At 40.9% G+C, this 21,019-nt stretch overlaps 2 protein-coding genes across 4 annotated transcripts; one reads left to right on the forward strand and one right to left on the reverse strand.

The window, feature by feature from the left end:
- The first annotated feature begins 1,827 nt into the window (after nucleotides 1-1,827).
- On the forward strand, nucleotides 1,828-5,405 carry churc1 (churchill domain containing 1). Its single transcript, XM_034699390.1, has 4 exons — nucleotides 1,828-2,014; nucleotides 2,208-2,343; nucleotides 4,217-4,287; nucleotides 4,395-5,405. Exons 1-4 carry the CDS (start codon nucleotides 1,976-1,978, stop codon nucleotides 4,485-4,487), a joined length of 339 nt encoding a protein of 112 aa, XP_034555281.1. The 5' UTR covers nucleotides 1,828-1,975; the 3' UTR covers nucleotides 4,488-5,405.
- Nucleotides 5,406-6,275: 870 nt separating this feature from the next.
- ttbk2b (tau tubulin kinase 2b) lies at nucleotides 6,276-19,535 on the reverse strand. Of its 3 annotated transcripts, none has more exons than XM_034699387.1 (15): nucleotides 19,274-19,535; nucleotides 17,189-17,311; nucleotides 16,942-17,089; nucleotides 16,520-16,593; nucleotides 16,277-16,417; nucleotides 16,056-16,160; nucleotides 13,893-13,958; nucleotides 13,679-13,771; nucleotides 13,472-13,597; nucleotides 13,209-13,366; nucleotides 12,781-12,970; nucleotides 11,863-12,077; nucleotides 11,332-11,770; nucleotides 9,763-10,457; nucleotides 6,276-7,549 (listed from the first exon to the last, which is right to left on the reverse strand). In XM_034699387.1, exons 2-15 carry the CDS (start codon nucleotides 17,255-17,257, stop codon nucleotides 7,201-7,203), a joined length of 2,868 nt encoding a protein of 955 aa, XP_034555278.1. In that variant the 5' UTR covers nucleotides 17,258-17,311; nucleotides 19,274-19,535; the 3' UTR covers nucleotides 6,276-7,200. The 3 variants fall into 3 exon arrangements, with proteins under 3 accessions (XP_034555278.1, XP_034555279.1, XP_034555280.1); XM_034699388.1 differs by having other exon boundaries at nucleotides 6,767-7,549; nucleotides 17,189-17,308; XM_034699389.1 differs by having other exon boundaries at nucleotides 6,767-7,546; nucleotides 19,274-19,493.
- Nucleotides 19,536-21,019: the final 1,484 nt, after the last annotated feature.

A 21,019-nucleotide genomic window follows, 5' to 3' on the forward strand; every position in this document is an offset into this window, starting at 1 on the left:
GACAACCATTTCATGCACACACTCACACCTACGGGCAATTTAGAGTGATCAATCAACCTGAGCATGTTTTTGGATTGTGGGAGGAAGCTGGAGAACCCGGAGAGAACCCACGCATGCACGGGGAGAACATGCAAACTCCACACAATTCCCCGGCCGGGGATTTGAACCAGGAACCTTCTAGCTGTGAGGCACCAGTGCTACCCACTGCACCACCGTGCAGCCCTGACAGTGAGATCACTATTTTGAATTTTCCCTCACCTAAAAAACTTTGTGGCACTATAAAAACTACACAGGCTGCAGATAACTTCCATGCAAAACAACTTCACTGTAAAATTTTCAACACAAGAATAGAATAGAATGCCTTTATTGTCATTGCAACAAGTACAACGAAATTGAAAGGTGCAGTCCTCATTAGGTGCCAAAAACAATGCACCTATAACAACGGAGCAACCAGCCGCAGCTTCCATGCACGCAGCCATCTTGGATCAAGAATAGAAACATTTTAACAATACAGAAAAAAATATAAAAATAATAAATAAGAATAAATATATATTTATATAAAAAATACAAATACAACTAGAATAAAATTGAGGACATTATTGAAATGTGAATGCAAAATTGTGCTACCCCACCTGGTGTTTCTACACCTGAACTACTTTACAAACAGGAGCTCAGCTCCTTGACTCGAATCCACATCAAAACAATGTAAATAATAACAAAGTGTAGACAATAAGTGTGAACAAAAGACTCATGGGGCACACAGGTGAGACCATAGACTGTATAAAATATGGACGTAGTATCCATGACGTTATGAAGCAAAGCGACGCGGCAGCCATATTGGAAATGCGGAACTCAACTAGGCTTAGGCTGTTTCCGAAACGGGCTGTTACATACTACTTACTAATGTAGTATTCAGAAAGTATTGCCTACTACATACTGCTTTTGAATTTAGTCTGTAGTATGACTGTTCTGTTCGATCTGTGTTGCAGTGGGCTGGGCCAGACTTCACTAGATTTCCGGTTTCGGAAAGCTGAAATAAACAACGGCCAAGCTGATAGAGAAACTGCTTCTTTAGCATCACTTATGATTTAAAAAGTTAGGAAGTGGTTTATATGGAATTTAATGGTTTTCACAGCACCTAAAAACGGATATCCTAAGCCGAGGCAGACTGTGAAATTTTCCCGAATCAGTAGACATCCGGGGAGTTTTGGCATACTGCAGATTTTGCTCTTGTTCACATACTACTTACTGAATTTTGGCCAAATCAGTGCGTACTGCTAGTATAGTTTCCGAAACAGACATAGTGTGACGTAAAGAGGGGGAGTTTGAGCCTCCTAGCCAACAGCTATGTGTTCCCGTCCGGGAGTCAAGTCAGTCATGTCCTTATTTGGGCAAAAACTGGTAATCTTAATATCTTCTGAACCGTCGGGTTAAAAAAAATTCACCCCCGTACAGTGTGTGCTGATAGAGAAATTAGCTACGTAGAGCCAAGACGTTTTTTGAACCAGGCTGTAAACATGTTTATTAATGCGGCAAAGATCGTCTTTTTTGAATTGGTGTCTATGTGGTTTCTGGTGTTTCTGCAGCCAGCCTCAAGTGGATCCTCGATGAATTGCAGTTTATAACACTTCTGCATGTGCTTCATAGTTTGAGACCGGAGGTTGCCGCTTGGGTGAGACATGAAGGCAGCGTGGGGCATCCGCATATAAAAACAGCTCCCAAATGAACGGCTCGCAACTGCGAATCGGTTCTCATCGTTCACTTAAAAGAGTCGTTCAAAAAGACCGACCCGTTCGTAAACGTCACATCTCTACTATAACGGGATCTTTTAAAAGCATTTCCGGGTGTGAGAGTGTTTTACAGGTTTAATGAGATACAGGGACCACTGTTCCGTGCGGAAGAACAGTTTTAGCCCTAAAATTAGTCTTGTTTGTAATCTCTTGATACATCAAAATATAAATATCTTACAATTAAAATGTGCAACGGCTGTGTGCAAAAAGAATATCCCGACCGGGTAAGTTGTGTCAGTTTTTAGTTCCTTTCTTATTCGCTCTGTTTTTGACGCACATCAATAACTTCGTACCAACTAGTGCTGAAGTTGTAGTTAGCTCACTGTAAACAACGCCCAACAATGCTCCGGTATAATGCCAACGCCATGCAGTGTGTTTGTGTCAAAATAAATATTAAGATGCATTCCTCCTGCTCAGGGGAACACTTGTCTGGAGAACGGCTCTTACCTGATGAACTACCTGGGCTGTGTGAAGTGCCATCAGAGGGACTTCGTGCTGATCAGTAATAAAGCCACAGAGGATGAAGATGGAGAGGAGATAGTAACATATGACCGTCAGTCACTCTTTTTGTTACTTCTAGAAGCAGGGGAGCGTTTGAGAGAGAGGAGTAAGGATGACTCTTAGGACCCTTGACCAGTGGTGGACAGTAACAGAGTAAATTTACTTGAGTACTGCACTTCAGTACATTTTTTGAGTATCTGTACTTTACTTGAGTATTATTTTTTGGGGATACTTATTACTTTTACTCCACTACATTCAGAAGACAATTATTGTACTTTTGACTCCACTACATTTCTATCAGCGCCCTAGTTACTCACTACTTTTGCTTTGAAGTCAGCTCATGGGTTTCCTTCTCTTTTCTGAAATCTGATCCCTAAGACAGTAAAATGTGTTTGTGTAGTTCTGTTTGTCTCAGTGGTTTAGTCGTACCTGTATATCGTGCGTCTCCACGGTTGAATGTGGAGCAAACACAGAGCATGTTTCACTCAGATCAGGCAGTTCATTTAGAGGTGGTAATGATGGCTATAATTCTCCACCTGAGCACACATGTCCATATCTTCAGCCTGTGTTAGAGGTTTTTGAAATGAAGAATGATACGTATTGTTTGAAATGTTCTCCCTGTTTCTCACTCTGCTTAAACAAACAAAAAATCACTGTCCAACCTGAGAAAGTGTGTTGAGATATGTAACATTTGCTTCATTCCAGATGAACATTTCAAACTAAGTTGTCTGTGCTTGGAGTAACTTAGTTTCTGTTTTTATTCCTTGGTACAGTTTGGTAGAGTTTTCAAGTAATGGTTTCTAAATAAACATAATGTAACAGAATGTACTCCTATGTATTCTTGACTGCCATCATGCTTTGTGAAAACACAACGTTTTGAATATTTAAAAAGTACTTTGAATACTTAAGTATTTTTAAAAGCAAGTACTTCAGTACTTTAATTCAAGTAATAATTTAACAGAGCAACTTTCACTTGTATTGGAGTAATATTTTACCTGGAGGATCTATACTTTGACTTAAGTAATGAGGCTGTGTACTTTGTCCACCACTGCCCATGACTGTCAGGGACCTTAAAGTGCATTAGAACATGTGTGGTAGTGAAGCAGTGGGGCCCATTATGATTTTTTTTCATGAGGCCAAACATTCCTGGTAGTGCCCCAGCCTATGGCACAACCAGTCCCATTCAAGTGCCCATGAACACTTTTATTAGATAGTTTCCATGGTTGTATTTTACATGTATTCACACAATACACACTTTATTCCTGTATTCCTTTATTCAGATCCTCTTTAGCTGCCACTAACAAAGCAGCTACTCTCCCTGGGGTCCATATAAAACAAACATAACATACAGAATATACATGAAATACAAAAACACAAAATGCTACAACCTTTTTAAAGAATACACATAATGGATGTAATGTACACGTTCCCATGAATTAACATATCAAGAAACATTGCATAACATCACTTCTAATTAAGATAAATCATAAGTGTTCACTGAAATTCATTAATGTTAGGGTTCATGTTCCTTCAAGAGTCTTAACATACTTCTGTGATCTGACTGTGATCCAGGTTTGGGCTGGACCACAGACTTTGGTACATAGTTCATTTTGAGGATTATTTTTTTGTCAATTTGGAAAGAAGCTATTCCTTTAAAAAATGAATGCAACATTTATTAGTAAAGTATAACATTCAATAAGCTTAAGTTTAATATTTCAAGCAAAAATGTCATACATTTGCCAAATCCCTTATCAAAAACTGTAAAGATTAGCTGCTTTAAATTAGTTATTAAAGCCTGTGTAAGGTCTGATATCTTCTGGTAAAACAGTGTTACTGATTTATTGCCTAAACAAGTGGTAATAAAGAAATGAGAGTAATCCACAGCTTCTGTAAAAACTAATCCTCATGTCTATTTGTCCTCTTAGATGTTTGTAAAAACTGTGACCATGTCATCGCCAGGCATGAATACACCTTCAGTGTTGTTGATGAATATCAGGTACAGTATCTCTTTAGACTGTAGCTTTTTAAGAGAGTCAAACTTCCTGCTTGACATTCATAATCAGCTGTCCTTTTTTAATATTATGTTTGTCTTGTGTTATCCAGGAGTACACAATGCTCTGCATGCTGTGTGGAAAGGCAGAGGACTCCATCAGTGTGTTACCAGATGACCCCAGACAGTCCGCACCTCTTTTCTAGACCTCAAATGACACCCAACCCGCAGGTCAGGATTCACTTATAGATGGATTTTGAACACCATGGATGAACTACTGGCTGCTGGCTTCAGGGTTCCAATGATTTTTAATGGTAATCTACAATTATATGCACATTTTTAATTAAGAGCACCACATTTAGGTCCTTTTTATGAACTACTGTATGCTGAGGACATGTTACTTTTCACCACCTCCTATGCCCATCCTTACGATATGAATTTGAAATGACAATGTACTTTAAATACACTTTTTTTTTTTACATATGACATTTTATCTTTGCTGTTCATTTAACTGCTTGAACCATCTACGATGTTACAATGGACTATAACTTTGGATCTGGAGAACTGAAGCAGTGCTTGTTAATTGTGAAATAAGACTGTAGTCACTTCTCTCTGTGCATGCTCCTACTTGTGTGCAGCCTACAGCTATAGAAATCCTGCAGTGCTGAAATGTTGCTGAAACAGATGTTTGTAGGTGTAATAAAATGAGGAAGAGGAAGAGCTCATTTTACTTCACACTTTATTTTAGTCTATTTGTCATTGAAAGGGCACAAAAAGTACATTAAATTATAAAATGTATTTGAGGGTATGTATGTGATGGGTGTTTTTTGAAATGCATTTTTGTTCAATGCCAATCACATTCCTGATTTAAGATAAGGTATCATGTTAGGTGTTCAGAACAAATAGAAATATCAAACATTTCCCTGACCACCTGACGGCTATTAAGTGGTCATTCTTGTTGATTTGCTTAAATTTTCCCCTTAAGGTGTAACATAGTGAGCTCACATCTTTGGGATTAAAATATGTTGACTGCAGATGTATGGGATTAAAGGTGTTTTAGGATTTGGTTGTCTTTTATGCATTGTAGAGTGCTTCTGCTGTTTATTAAATGTGCTTTATAAATACATTTGACTTTTTTTTAACTGAAAATACACTCATGTTATAACTTTTTTAACCCTAGCAAATTTACAGGACAAAGTTTCAGTCATTCTTTAGTTTGAACCTCCCATTCATTGTGTTAATCTAGATTCTGCCCTATTTTGGATGGATAAAGGAGTGTTTCAGGCGTTTCATGTGTTACAAGCCTAAATAGTCGTCATCTTAAGGGGCGTTTTTTGGAACTAGGGTCTAAATTTAGTTCAGGGGTAGATAATCTCCCCCCTAAAAAGACCCTGCTGGTGGGGGGGAAGTACTTTTTAAAAAGCCCTGGGGCTTTTAGAGGGCAGGGCCTGCAATGCTGAACATGTCTGATTGGAAGCTTAACCGCAGTGTTTATTCCGCCCGTCATCCACAATAACATCACACACATCTGTGATTCACTTGATTTCTCTTTCTTTCATCTGTTCTATCTTTATTGTATGTGTGTGTACTTTTCAAAAGAAGAAGCTGTGATTCACTTGATTTAGCAGCTTGTAACAGTAGTCTTCTCTCAGCCCACCGCAAATGCATCTCTCCCAGCGTTACAGTTTTACGAGCTTCCTATTCAGTCCCCATCTCATCAACAGTTTATCTTACGGCCAGCAGGCTCGCTGTCTTTGAAAAACCAATGGACCAAATATTGATTTAAATGGTTAGTAATGGAGTTAAAAATTAGATTTAAAAAAATATGTATTGGGATTTTTTTGGGGTTCTGACACTTTTGGCTAATTGAATATGCCCCGGGTCAAATTGACCCAGGAACATTATTGCTGTTCCAGAGAAACGAACACAACAGGAAGGTTAAACACACCTAAGTTGGGTAATGTACTGTAAATGAACAGAGCATTAAAACACAATACTTTTAAAATCTGGAGCTTGTTTAATTTAATCATGGTCATAATATTTTGGTTGTATGGAGAATAAAATGCAAAGTCAATTCAGTCATGATATCACTTTCTTACTCCCTTACTTGATGCAAGAAACAAATAAAGCCCATTGTTGCTGGTCTACATTATGATGTATTTTGATCAGAAGCAGCTCAATAAAAATACAGATGTCTTAGCAGATTGTACAAATAAATATAAAAACAAAAAAGCAATGATTCTCATGCACTTTTACAATACTGAAAGATGAGTGCACTTACATGTACATTCTAATACGCGTCGCCTTTTGCATGACAAATATTTCCTAGCAAAGTAAAAGCACTACTACACTGAAATGCAAGAATGAGCAATTCATTGTTACATCGAGTCATTTAGCTAAGTGTTTCTTCAGGAGTAAGGTCAGTGGGGCTGCATGCCCTGCTTCTGTACATGAACGCTGATGTTGGTATACTGCTTGTGTTATCTAATATTAGTGTCCTTACGGTGAGTACATGGTGTCTATTAGTGTGGACCATTTCTCTAATGGAACATATCTACAATTAGCATCTTTTTTTTTTTTACATCCCTCAAGTATTAAAGATAGATAATCTTTTTGGTCTCATATTAGGCCTACATGGAGCATTAAGAGAGGAGTGAAATGAGAGGTAAAGAGTTGGCAATCTTCAGGCGATCTCAACCTTTTTTCTTTCATCTGAACGCATCGAGCCACATCGTCAAGTATTCTGAGACATCCAACAAATAAATAAATAAATACATACAATTTATCATACATTTTACATTACATACAGTACATTCCCTTGAGTAAATACCATATTTACACATGCTACCAGGGACTTGATTTCAATCAGTTTCTGGCTACAGTTGCACCATCCAGATCAGTCACTTGTGTCAAACACAGTCATCGATTCACTTTTCCCGAGCCTTTCCCCTCGTGGATCAGACCCCGTCCCCTGGAGCAGTGGCCCCACTGACTATGCCCTCCGGACCGTTCTTGTGGGTGAGCGTGCCGGGCGGGAGGGGAGCCAGAGAAGCTGGATGGAGAGCGGCTGCGTCCCTGTAGTGCCCCGCCCTCACGCAGCTCTTGTCGGGAGGGAGAGGAGCTTAGGGAGCGCTGCAGGGAGGAGGAGCCGCGAGGCCGAGGAGGAGGGCTGAAGAGCATCCCGCTGCGGTCCTGCATCAACTGCGTCAGACTGGCGAGGAAGTCTGCGTCGCTGGTGCTGCTGGCTCGCACTCTTAACCGCCGTCTTCTGGAGAGAATAACAAAAGTGAGATAATTACCATTCACTCTATACCCCCAAAATCTTTCTTTAGGAGTCCAACGGCCATGTAGACTTCAGTATAATGTCTTGCAGATATCATTATTGGAGGTAGTGTTTGTCATCTTCACACTGGATTTAAATTGCTGTCCTCCAGTCAAGGGTTTACTATTTATAATTTACTTTCTCACACACAGCCTCACTGTTCATTCTTTAAGAATAGCTTTAATAAGTCACTGCTCACACAATCAAAACATCTCCTACTGCTTCACATATAAATAATTCACACAGCTGCTTTATTGTAATGCAGTTCTAGGAAATGTAAGGTATTTGCCAGAAGAATTAGAGTAACAGTTATATTCAACAATATTTACTTCATTAAAACTGAATCAAAAATCATTTTCTGACACATTAAGCACAAGTTATTTTAAGTTAGGTCAAAGTAACCAGGACTGAAATGTTCTGATGTGATCAGATCACTGTGGATCAGAAACTGAGGACAAATATATCACCAGGTGAGCTCTATGATTCACAAACTGCAAAAGATTTCTCCACTGTTTTTTGTCGATTATTGAACTCTTAGGCGCTACAGAAGTCTGCCTTCTTCTCCAGCTCTGAATCTCACAGAGCCACCGGCAATTTGCACTTATTCATTCTTACATTATATGGAATTTGTTTTGTATCAACCTCCGGTCTCAAACTATGACGCCCATGCAGAAGTGTTATAAACTGCAATTCATCGAGGATCCACTTTGGGCTGGCTGCAGAAACACCAGAAACCACCTCGACACCAATTCAAAAAAGACGATCTTTGCAGCATTAATAAACATGTTTACAGCCTGGTTCAAAAGACGTCTTGGCTCTACGTAGCTAATTTCTCTATCAGCACACACTGTGCGGGGGGTGATTTTTTTTCTAATGCGACGGTTCAGAAGATATTAAGATTATGAGTTTTTGCCCAAATAAGGACATGACTGACAGGCGGGAAAACATAGCTGTTTTCTAGGAGGCTCAAACTCCGCTCCTTTACGTCACACTCTGGCTGTTTCTGAAACCACCCGCTACATACTACTTACTAATGTAGTATTCAGTAGGTACTGCCTACTACATACTGCGTTTGAATTTAGTCTGTAGTATGACTGTTCTGTTCGATCTGTGTTGCAGTACGCTGGGCCAGACGTCACTAGATTTCCGGTTTCGGAAAGCGGAAGTAAACAACGGCCAAGCTGATAGAGAAACTGCTTCTTTAGCATCACTTATGATTTAAAAAGTTAGGAAGTGGTTTATATGGAATTTAATAACCTTCACAGCACCCAGAAATGGATTTCCTCCCGTGAAGAAAGAAGGAAAAATAAAAAGCGTAACGAGCGCTGTGCATTGTGGGAAACAGTACGCTAGGCAGACTGGTCCGATGCATACTGTGAAATTTTCCTGAATCAGTAGACATCCGGGGAGTTTTGGCATACTGCAGATTTTGCTCTTGTTCACATACTACTTACTACATGCTGAATTTTGGCCAAATCAGTACGTACTGCTAGTATAGTAGGCGGTTTCGGAAACAGTCTCTGCCTGGTTGAGTTCCGCATTTCCAATATGGCTGACGCCGTCGATTGGCTTCAAAACAGCGCTCAGGAACAGATGGGTGACGTCACAAATACTACGTCCATATTTTATACGGTCTATGGTAAAAACCAGGGGCTAGTAAAAACAATTTAAAAAATACATTTTAAAGATGAGGTAAAAGTCAAATGAACTATTAAATGTTTCATTGTTAAACTGTTATTCAAATATTAAGAAGTGACAAAGAGGTACCTTGCCGCCTATCAAATGTCTGCTCTGCTCCCATCTGTACATCAAATCTGCCACATCCCTAATTAATGCATAACTCTAAGCTTTACTGTAATCAAAAAAGGATTTTTTTTTGGAATAAGGAAATGTGGAATTTTGCACTGCTGCCTCAGCGTTTTTCAGCACCAGAGGCTGCAGCCTCCATATTATTCATCAATAGTGAAATCCTTGTGAAATATTCTAGCTGCAGTGTACAAGCATGCAACTTGAAGTAGACATTTTTGTTGTCATCTTTGTCTGGACACACCATGAAGAATTAAAGCACTTAATATTTACTGTGGATTAAAAGAAGGAAATTGTTGTGTTAAACTCTCAGAAAGCCAGAGCAACATCTTGGAAACGTTTAAATGTCATACCTGTTGTCCACACAGGAACGGATGGGCGGTTTCCCTGGAGGTGGTCGGGGTAGAAACCTGCTCGTGAGTTGCTCCGGTACAAAGGTGGCGCTCACAGGGCGTGGAATCTTACTTCTACTACCTGATGATGAGGACAGAGAGAGGGGGTCTTCTCCCCCACAGTCAGACCTGGAGCCCCGCTCAGAGCAGAGCCTGTCTCTGGGTAAAGCACAGGGCAGGTTGTCACAGGACAGTGAGGGAGAAGGGGAGTGGGTAGGGGAGCCAGGGACCGGGCTGCTCCAACGATGACGCCTCTCCATGTTGGGGTCCCTGCTTGGAGAGTCCAGGGGGCCGGTGGGGTCTCTTACTGGGATGCGACTCAGTCTTGGGGACAGGGGGGAGTCTCTCCTCCTGAGCAGAGCTGGAGGTGGGGATGAGGAAACGGTGACAGTGCTCTCCACTGCACCTCCTGCTGCGTCAGCTTGAGGCTGCTGATTGGGCTCGGAGGATCGATCGGGCAGGCCAGAATCACTCTCTGGGTCTCTGTCGTTTGTTAGGTGAGCAGAGGGACCTTTGGCTAGACTTGGCACTTTCCCTAACTCCAACCTCTCTCCATCCTTTAAAGTTTCTTCCGGTAGTATGTCAGGTTTAACAGACGGTGCCTCCAGTGGTATCGCTTCACTCTTTTCCTGTACGGGAGACCCAAGGCTGGAACTCTGAGAGGAGATAAAGAATTATGAGGAGGAAATAAGTCCGAAGAAAACTTCCATCTTATTGTGTTCTTGTGAAAATGCATCAATCATGAGCTTGTCTGAATGCTTAAGCTCCAAACAAATCTGTCATTATCTGACATACACAGTTATAGTAGCAACTGTTCACACATCTATGCTGCTGTTCTTCAGGATAGATCTGTGTTTCAGTAACATTTTTTCAAGAGGATGTGTTTTGATTACATTAGGTTCAACAGATCAGTGGATAGTGTATTTTAATATTATGTACTGTATAATTATATATTTTTATGTTCTTATTAAATAATTTTAGGTTTTTTAATCAGTTTGACCAAAAGGCGTTTTTCCACCGCAGGAACTTTACCCCAGAACTACGTGCGTTTCGAACGGAGGAACCAGGGTCTAAATTTAGTTCAGGGGTAGTTAATCTCCCCCCTGAAATGCCCCTGCTTTGGGGGTAGTACTTTTCAAAGGTCCTGGGACTTTGGGTGGAACGTAACGGTGTTTGTGGAGTTGAAAGTTGTTGAAACACAGAGGGAGTTCCTGGGAATGCATACTAGTTTCATTTTTAATAAGATTTCCAAATATTATTTAATACAATTTTATTTCTCCATATGTCACTGGCCTGATTTGCACAATCTACCTGGGACCTTAGCCTGCGGTCGAAACGCAGACAACAATGGGGGCACAAGAACCTTTTAGTTCAGGGGAAAGTAGTTCTGGGGGCTAAAAGACCCCGGAACTCTTGGTCGACATGCACCTAAAAAGACCCTTTTTAATTGATCAAAAGCTCCAGAGCAAGGAAGTAAGTAGACCGTGCTGATTTTAGTTTATAAACAAGAAAATGTTTGGTCCCCCCAACCTGTTCCATCTGGGGTCTTCCCATGATGACCGAGGGTATTTGTCCCAGCATCCCTGGCAGTCTTCTGTGGCCCAGTAACCACGTGCCAGGCATGGCCATCTGCGAGAGGACAGGACTGCTCGGCACTGCTGTGGACTGGCCATCCTGTTGATCAGAGGACTGGTTCTCGGGTTCAGCAGACGTCTGTGCCCCAGGCTTGTCCTGACCAGGCGGCTTGGTGGCTCCAGAGCCGCTTCCCTGCTCGAGCTCCAGCATCACCCACTCTTGAGAGTCTCCCTCCTGAGGGACAGGACTGAGGTTCACAGCCACAAAGCCACTGCTCGCAGCACCCTCCTCAGGGTCAGGGGTCGCTGTCCCGGAGTGTTCCTCGTTACAAGAAGGGGACAGCAAACCAGACTTCTCCCCAACATGAGAAAGAATGGGACGCTGTTTGCCCAAGCTGAAACAAGACAATGTGGTGAGGTTCTACGATCTAGAGAAAAAAATAAAATCTATCACAGCTGAATTTACTATCATTTCATTTGTACTTACTATGCCTCAAGGAAGCGCTCAATGGTGGGTTTGGGTTCAGGTGCGAGTCTCTTTTCAAACGCCAGACTCTGACTGTGTCTCATCCTTCGGAGCAGAGGTGCAGCCCGATCTAAGAACATAGTCTCTGAACGCACCCGTCTTGGAGAACTCTGCACAGAGCCAGTGTTGGGGCTCTGGTTCCCCTGGTTCTGACTGTGTTCATCCTCACTCACCACCTTGAGAAGAAAGGATGGAATAAAATGATTGAAATTTAAAAATTGAACTCTTAACCCCATGGAGCACGTCATCCATTTTTTTTTTTACTTAAAACTACTGAGAGGAACTTTCATTTAGCGTCAGTCATGGTGACCTCTGTGGACCAAGGTGTTTATTTTATTGCTTTGCTGATCTTGTAGAAGTAAGTGCTGTCTGACCGAAAACATCATCCTGCTTCGATTTAAATGCCAAGCTTGCCAATCTCTCCCAGGGAGAAAATAAACAACAGCTGTTTCAGCAGCCTGCTGTTAAAGGTAGAAAGGCCCAGCGGCATGGCTAGCAGGCACTCAAAATTACCATAAAGGAGGAATCACTGTTGTCTCTGATGGTCTATTTTCTTTTTAGGTAATAAAGAGACATCAGAAGGACTTCTGTCTGTATCATTTCCAGCTTAAACTGCTCCCAGGAGCTTTTCAGTGTCAGGGAAGCAGGGAGAAGGCTACTTTTTAGGTCCTAGAGGAGTGGATGATGTAACTCAGGCTGTCAGAGTTTAAGCTGTATTTATATCTTTACATGAAGTCAAGTGCAGAGAAATTAGTCTTAGGGGGGATTTTTTTTAGCTTAACTGTACAGTTCCCTTCATGGGAAAAGATGCAGTTACATAAGAATAATATTGAAGCAGTGGTGGAACTAAGAATGAACAAAAAAACACCATCCCCTGACCTTCCTGATCATCGGCTGGGTGTGTTTATGGTTTCGGTTGCGGTCCATCTCCTCCCATACGTCTCCGCCCAGGGTGGTCGGTGTGGGGATGGGTGGGCAGTTGTCGGCGTCACTGAGGCGCTCCCCTTGCAGGACATCCTCAGTGTTCTCCCTCTGCAGCTCGCCCGGCAGCACTGAAGCGTTGGCCATGCTGTGGAGTAGAGGGGAAGGTCACCCTGCAGCTCATTTCAACAGCAACTTGTCAGAGATCTCTGACTGCGTACATTTGTGTTCTAAAAAAACCTGCTGCTATATACTCGAACACATATCCAACAGACTGTGAAGGAAGGAGTCTGAATCGGGAACAGCAACAACAAGCAACAGCTATTAATAGTAGAAAAATATATCTATGCATTAATAGTGGTGGAGCTTTCTTTAGGTTCAAATACCCTAAGTAGGCTGGAGTGAGACGGGTGAGTTGCTGAGCAGTGGTTGTTGCGGCAGTGATGGTCAGCATATCCTCTGAATCACATTTCTCCCAGTCGTACGCGTCATTCTCCAGCACACTGTGGCTCTTCATGGCGCTTTCAAACACTGACATCAGGAGCTGTCACACAAAAAGCACAGGCATCAGCATTTAGCAGGAGAGGGAAATAAATAAACAGTGTGTGCAACAAAAAAAAAGGAAGAAGCCAAAAACTCAATGGCCAACCTGATAGTCAGGCTTAGTGAAGTAGTCCAAGGTCAGGATGTGATCCAGGAACATACTGAACTCTGAGGGAAGGTGTTTAAGCATGAGACGATGGTCATATGTCTCTTTCAGATTTCCTACTTGTTCCTGAAACGAAGAGGGGAGAATAAGAGTTAGAGTGAATTTACATATTGTGACTTACTCTAAATCATATATAGAGTTACATACTTTGTCTTTAATTTTCCTCCAAGGGAGCTGACCAACCATGAATTCAACCAGCATGTAAAAGAGTGACCACAGGTCGTCATGACGGCCCATTTCCTACAAAATAAGATACAGAAGTGAGAGTGATTTTAAGGTTAACAGGGTTAGAACAAAAGAAAAAATACATACTAATACAGAAGAGAGTACACAGCTGAATATGTTTTTGGTTCACTCTCACCTTGTTCTTATGAGCATTAATTGAAGCGTATCGCACAGTTCCTCTGAAGCCTGCTACAGGACGAGGCTGAAAGAGAATAAAGGTGTCATTTTAGAAATGGTACAGTAGACAGGGTAACCAAAACATAATTATCACACATTTTTGAAGTCCTAATTAATATACAGAGGTATCCATGAATAAAGCATCTGGATTCAGGGTTGAAATCATAAAGACGCATCCCAGTCAAAAGTCTCTTTAGAGATTTCCACATGTCAATGTCGGATGACGATCATTAAAGGTCCCATAATATCCTCACTTCAAAGTCCCTTATTTATCCCACCCTGGTGTCTGTGAAAACCCTGACTTCAGCCTCTCCCTTGATCCCAAAGCCCTTGTAATGATGTCCCCTTGGTTCTCAGTCGAACAGGAAGTACTTTGGGACCTGTCATGCTAAGGAGTGTTCTGAAGCTTGGAGCAGAGAGGATCGAGGAGACAGGAGGGAAATAAGAGGAGCAATACACAGAGATTCACGTGAGTAGCCTTCACGGAAGTGTTTTCACTGACTGACATGCTCACTGATTGGGCACTGTAGTTTAATCACATAGAAAATGAACTATAAATGCAATCAATGTGATTTCATAATGATGTATTTTCCTAAGCACTGTCAGTATGGTTCTGAGCAGGATACAAAATAAACACCGCAGGATGTTTGTCATGGGCAGGTTTCTGTTATGCAGGTAACATACTGAGACACAACTAGGGATGCACCGATCCAATCCTGGTATCAGATATCGGCTAGATCGGACTCAAAAAGCTAGATCAGATATCAATGACAAGGGGCTGATATATAGTGCCGATTCATATGGCAGATCTATTCATCTCAGTTCTATGCTTTACTGTGTTTACAACAGCCATGTTACGTCATCAGTGCCAGCCGGTCTGTGCATTTTTGCCCGGTGGAGCATGATGGAGGATAACTACAGAGGCTCTGCAATTTAGCTGCATGTCACGCTTCTTTTGCTAACAACTCCGCCGGAAACTTGCAACATGTGCCGCGCTAACGTTTCGACGGATGGCAGTCGAGCTGAAAAATATAATGGGAGCCCAAAGGAGGAAGTTTATGTCAGCTGTAGCCGACTGCAAAGAAGCAAGAAACCTAGTGTGAAAAAACGGACAGGTTATTGAATTTAATTGTTCCGGATCCTTGAAATTAAGGGATTCCAGCCTTTGGTTTAGCACTTGGAACCCAGGTACAGTTCACCATCAAATCAGAAAAGCGTGAAGTTGCCAAAACATGATTCTATCCTCACATTAAGGAATAGAGATTGTTAAATCAATACCAGGATCAGATTGTCTCAGTATCGGCAGATACCAAAGCCCAGGTATCGATATCGGTGTAGGGACCTAAAAAGTAGGATCGGTGCATCCCTAGACACAACACTGTTGCTGTATAGTTATTACAGTGCACATGTGTAAAGACACAAACTGCAGTTATGTGCAGCTACTCTGATCAGCTGACGCTACCATTACAAACAGGCGTCACATGATGTTCTGAAGAAAGGGATCTCTCATGTCTCCTCAAACTAATTTCCTTGTTTCCTCTCTTCATTTCTTTTCATGTCTCAGATCATCTCTGGTGCGAGGGACAAAGACACAAGTGAGCACTGCAACTGGGGGCTACAAGGATGACTTGAAAAACTTATAGCCTTTGGGATTTAGCTTGTGTCTTAAACAGAAGATTTGAGGTACTTTCTCTTTAAATCAGAGTTGCCTGCAGAGCTCTGACAGATGTTTACTGATTGATTGGAAACTTTTAGTATGAATATCGAACAATGTAATGTTATATATGTTGTCTTAAAGTATAGCAGGGCACAATGTCCCCCCTTTAAGGTCATATTTGTTGCAAGGGTATTACAGGGGTCATGTAAAAGTTGTGAGCCAATGAACTAATGTGAAATATGTACAACTATTTGCTTTTAAACAAAGTCTATACAGGCTATATATCATACTGTAAACCATCATCAAGACAATGTGTCGGACATAACTTAAGGCATTTGTATAAAAGCTATAAAATAATTTATAAACATACAGCATCTGATTTTAATTCTTGTTGGGATCCATTTGGTGAGAATACTTTGTGTCAAATTGCCGAGCCTCTTACAGAGAGCATTACAGAGTACTTACTGGACGGACTTCCTGGCTGGAGTTGGTAAACTGTCGGGCCAAGCCAAAATCAAGCATGTAGCAGCATCTGCAGGTACTGGCTAGTCTTCCCATCGCAAAGTTAGACTACAAATTTAAAACAGATTAACACATGCAAACATTATTAATCATACTATCGTTCTGTAAGCACAGTACCATGACAACTAAAAATGCAATGTGTGAGGAGTCTAAGGTGAGCTTACAGGTTTAATGTCACGGTGCAGAAAGCCTACAGAATGGATGCTTTCAATGGCCTCCAAAATCTGCTTGCCGAGCCGCAAAGTTGTGGAAACAGAGAAGGTGGCGCGGGTCATCGTTCTGCGTAGATCTGCCAGATTCCTCCCCTGAAGAGAGCAAGGATGTCACATTCATAATGCAGGAATTCGTTGGGTTTTTTTGCAGCAGAGAAACAAATATTGATTCTCAATGACTGGACGAAATCCTACCTGGAGTTCCATCACCACATAGTTGAAACGGTCATTGCGGCCACAGCCCACAAAACGACACACGTGATCTTTGCCTGTGAGATAAATTTGCATACAATAAGATTGTCATTCAAAATCAAATCTTCTTAACTCATAGCACGTGGACATTTGTTACAGGTCATATCACTTGATCAGGGAACAAATTTAAGGTAATAAAATGATTGGTGCAAATTTAATTTCCTTCTGTGAATCCCCGTGAAGTTATTAAGCAATGTCTTTAGTAAAATCTACCAGAAAAAGAAGTGAGTTATTGCTTTAAACTGAAATGATAGAAGGCATCATGATGTTGTGAGTTACAAACTTGGCAACACAAATTCTGTTGAGACACTCAGCTACTCTCTGGGTGTTTTCAGATTCTTGGAGGAAAGCGTAGCATCTCTCACCCTGAAGCTTCTTCAGCACAGCCACCTCCATCTTCAGCACCTGTTTGGGTTGCTGAGCTGACTCCACTTTTAGGGCAACCGTGGCCTGGCTCAAATGATCCAAAACCTCGTAGATCTCTCCAAACCCACCCCCACCGATTTTCCTTGTCTGAAAATACAGTGTTGGAAGATTAAACTCATTTTTAAAGTACAAAACGTGTAATCCAGGATGATTTTTTTGATTTCTTCTGCTTTCTGTGATGCTTACCACTTTCCATCTGTCTCTGACCACGTCTGCCACTGACAGGATGTCTGTGTGCTCTCCAGCCCCACTCATCCTGAGTGCTCTCAGCTACAGCCTGCACCTGGCATCAGTGACGCGAGCCCCCTACTGAAAACAAGGAGCACATTTTAAAACCCATTTCCTCTTTTGGCAGTCACTGTACAATGCACGCAAATGAGCATTCAAATTGATGGAAAGGGATAACTGATTTGGTCTAATTGTGCGTGGCAGCCACACGTAGAGCCATTCAGAAGTTTCAAAGGTTAGCAATACTTCAGGTTTCCATGGCTCATAAAAGACGCTAACTAATACATAGAACAGGGGTGTCAAACATGTGGCCAGTGGGCCAAAACCGGCCCGCCAGAGGTTCCAATCTGGCCCGCAGAACGACTTTGTAGAGTGAAAAAATTACAGAGAAGATACTAACTGCAATTTTTCAATAAAAGTAACTACTATTTCAAATTTGTCCTCTGAGGGTCGCATACAATCATATTGCTGACGGAGCACACCTGAACGGCGCTTTTTTTCCAGGACTTTTCTTCTGAAAGTGAAAAAATAGATGCTTTGCTGTTTGCATAATCCGGATGAGATTCATAATGATTTTTTAGAGCAGGGGTTCCCAAACTTTTCAGCCCGCAACCCCCGCTGTCCCTCAAAGTGATTTAATGTTGCTGTTGTAGCTGGTCTGCAGAAAATGTGCCTACCTATATGAGCATGTGGCTGTGTTTCCTGTGCCTTCATGAATGAACCTGCTGCTACTGATGCTTTTGATAAATAACTGTTCACTAACCCTAAACTTAGGACTCATCTGACAAAAAGAGAGGCAGACAACTCACTACATTCTCTATTTTCAAGGTTTTATTTCAAGTTAACCTTCTATTTTTGTAGATATTTTTACTATAATGGGCAAAATGTACTATTTTGAGATAACTTAAAAAAAGAAACATTCTAGAGGACATCTCACGACCCCCTAATTGTGTCTCGACCCCCACTTTGGAAACCCATGTTTTAGAGCACTATAAGAGGATCCACTAACTACTGAGTCAGTCTGCTGAGTCAGTGAACTCTTTTAAATCCCTTCATAAAACATACTTTTATCGCAGAGCCTTCCTGGATTTTAACTGAATTTTATTTTAACCGTCTTGAGAAATGTATTTTAAAAAGAATTGTAATCCTTTAGAGTTATTTTAGGGGAATTTTATGTCTTTTAAAATATGTTTTATTTCTTTATCTTGACTTTTGTGTTTTATGATCTGCCTGTTTTATTTTGCTGCCCATGTGAAGCACTTTGTAACTTGGTTTTTGAAAAGTGCTCTACGAATCAAATTATTATTATTATTATTATTATTATATTATTATTATTATTATTACTAACACTAGCACTGCAGCCCTGCATACAACACTGTCCAGTATGCAAACTGTTCCTACTGGAGCTGAGGGGTCCAAAATAGTCAACTTTGCCTTCTTTAATATTATAATCTCTGTTCTTTTGTGATGTGAACATTACACTCTGTGTCAGGTGAATGGGTAACCTGTGTGTTTGGTGTGTTCGCAGCAGGTCTCAGTGCTTAAAGAGTAAAATATTCAGCCCCGCTATGAGACTCATCATGGCAAAAAAAATACAACAGCTGTTTTTGTTCAAAGATAGAACATTACATGTGAAAATTTACAGAATGTACTTGTACTTTTTTGCGCTGAAACAAAGAGAAACATTTTTAGTTGTCATTATTTATAGGTTATTATGTTATGATTTTACTGGTCAGATCATCTTGGGCTATATGCGTCCCCTGAACTGAAATGAGTTTGACGCCCCTGATCATAGATGGTCACTGAAACACAGCGACTAGCATAGCCTTGTTTGTTTGACTCTGTGCCAAAACACTGCTATGACTAGCGCAGTGACAGCCCCTGGTCATAACTTGCCATAAACCGACTGTAAAAGAGGATTAGTCTGTAAGAAAGCTAATCTTGCAGGGCTGTGGCGTTCACTGCGGCGGCTCTGGTGGTCCTGTAAACAAGCTAACGAGCACATTTATAAGGAGAACGTTAGGTACCTTCCTGACCTCTTACCTCGCTTCGTTGCATCATTACCATTCCAGTTAGTGTTTGAAATCCAAACAGACCCCATAGTCCCAGTGCGTGTTCTTCGTTAGCCAGGTCATGCCATGTTTGTTTCCAAAAACAGAGAATGGTTGTGGACCATAGCTGGTGTTAGCTACAGTTAGCTAGCTAGCCTACAGCTAATGGATGGGGAGCGATGATGCCCCGCGCGCTGCCTCTCTCTCTCTCTCAGCAGCGGCAGTGACGTCACCGCGCTAGTCTCCCCTCATTGCGTCTCAAACTCTCCTGCATCCCTGAAAGAGAAAGAGGCTGGGCCATCATAAAACATGATGCGAAACACGACAGGACTACCTGCGGTGTATACAGCTCTGGGAAACACGGAAGAAACAAAGTGCAAGCGTTTTAAGATTCAATCTGAGCTCACTCCTATCAAGATTTATTTTTTAGTGACCAATATTTTAGTGATCCTCTGAAAAATTAAAATAAAGCAACATTTTTCAATTATGTTTAGTTCAACTTTTATCTGACAAACAAACTAATTAAATAGGCAAATGAAAAAAATAATAAGTGTGAGTCTCCACAAAAAGAAAAAAATGGCTTTGCATTTAAAAAGATATACAATTTGAGTTCATTTAAAGGCACTGTGAGGAGTTTTTCACCAGCTGCGAAACAGACTGAAACCAACATTGATGCCTTTTTGTGACCTTCAAAAGCAAACAAAACCATAAACAACAACTCTGATACCTTCTCTGTTGTCATCTTTAATGCCTTAAACCACTCTGAGAGGGTAGGTGTCAGACCAAGAGTGACATTTGGCTTTAGAAACATCCTTTTTCGGCTGTTTTCATGGCAAATAATCACATTGAGTGATAAATCTGGCTGTTAAGGGAAAGTAGGTGAGGTTTTTGTTGAAAACACTACCTTTGCATGTACAGAACAAGAGATAAGAGGTCTCACTTTGTCCACAATGGGGCGCCAAAATTTATATAAACCAAAAGTTCCTCACAGCAGCTTTAAAGTAATTTTGGGTCACAAATATCACTCAATTGAAAATCTAAACAGCCATTTCTATTAAATAAACATCACCTATCTTTCATGTTATTTATTTGTTTGTGTATGTGGGTACATGTGTATGTATATAATGTGTGTGTGTGTGTGTGTGTGTGTGTGTGTGTGTATATGTACATAAATATATATTTATAAATATATTTATTTTTATCATTCTTTTATTTTATTTTTAGATGTGTGGATGTGAGATGTGTTTAGTCCTCTATGTCCTAACTTAATGCACCTGGGATTTTTGTTTGTGTGTTCTGTATTGTTTTTATGCACATATATGTGAAGATATGTGTATGAATGTTTATAAATGTATGTCTAAAGTTGTTGAAAATCAATAAAAACAATGTTGGGAAAAAAATAAACATCACCTTGAGGGGCAAAACACAGAAAATTGTTGACATTATATTCAACATGTCATTTCAATGAAATCTGAGTTTTGTTAACAGGACTGAAAAAAATGCAAATATTGTCCCCTTTGAAACCTTGTAAAAATTGAAATAAAGCTGCCTGAGATGGGCCAATGCAGATTTAGAATAGTTAAATGTATGTGTTATGGGGTGCAGTGTTCAAAAAAGGTAAAATATGAAGTTCATATTTGAAGAGTTACAACAAGCAAAAGGCACCCATTTCGTGGCATGGCCTAATAGCATTTCTTCCAGTCAAAACTATAGTCTCATTAGTAACGAAACTGTGCAT

The sequence above is a fragment of the Notolabrus celidotus genome, chromosome 13 (genome assembly GCF_009762535.1).
Source record: "Notolabrus celidotus isolate fNotCel1 chromosome 13, fNotCel1.pri, whole genome shotgun sequence".
NCBI lineage: Eukaryota > Metazoa > Chordata > Actinopteri > Labriformes > Labridae > Notolabrus > Notolabrus celidotus.